The following is a 424-nucleotide window of genomic DNA, read 5'->3' on the forward strand; positions in this document are numbered from 1 at the left end:
TGCCAATCACTCTTTTCTCGCACAGCTGACGTTCCTCCCAGCCATCCTGGCAACTCTACCCGTCTGCCGCGCTCGGAGCTTCGACCCCCGCACCCTCCCGGACCCCAGCCATGATTTCGACCCCTACCAGCCCGGACCCCACGACCTCATCCACTTCCAAGTCAAATCCCTGTTCACGGCGGGTCTCAACCAAAGTCTGGACGTGTGGGTACCTTCCAGTCCCGGGGAATATCCGCTCATGTACTTTCTAGACGGGTTCGCCATGGGGACACCTCCATCAGCGTATGCTCAGGTGAGGCAGCGATCAGATGCTTATCACAGTGGTATCCTTTATTATTAATGTACATATAAAAGGTAGATAAGTAGATAGTTTTTTCATATTACAGGTTTGTGCCACATGTAGATATAACGGATAAACATTGTG

At 51.7% G+C, this 424-nt stretch overlaps 1 protein-coding gene across 1 annotated transcript in view; it reads left to right on the forward strand.

The window, feature by feature from the left end:
- The window catches only part of LOC119590394 (chlorophyllase-2-like), a 7,689-nt gene that overhangs the window by 2,670 nt on the left and 4,595 nt on the right, over window positions 1-424 (forward strand). The window contains exon 2 of the mRNA XM_037939063.1: window positions 26-292. Coding sequence (XP_037794991.1) covers window positions 26-292 — 267 coding nt within the window. The remainder of the gene's footprint in view (window positions 1-25; window positions 293-424) is intronic.

The sequence above is a fragment of the Penaeus monodon genome, chromosome 27 (assembly GCF_015228065.2).
Source record: "Penaeus monodon isolate SGIC_2016 chromosome 27, NSTDA_Pmon_1, whole genome shotgun sequence".
Taxonomy (NCBI): domain Eukaryota; kingdom Metazoa; phylum Arthropoda; class Malacostraca; order Decapoda; family Penaeidae; genus Penaeus; species Penaeus monodon.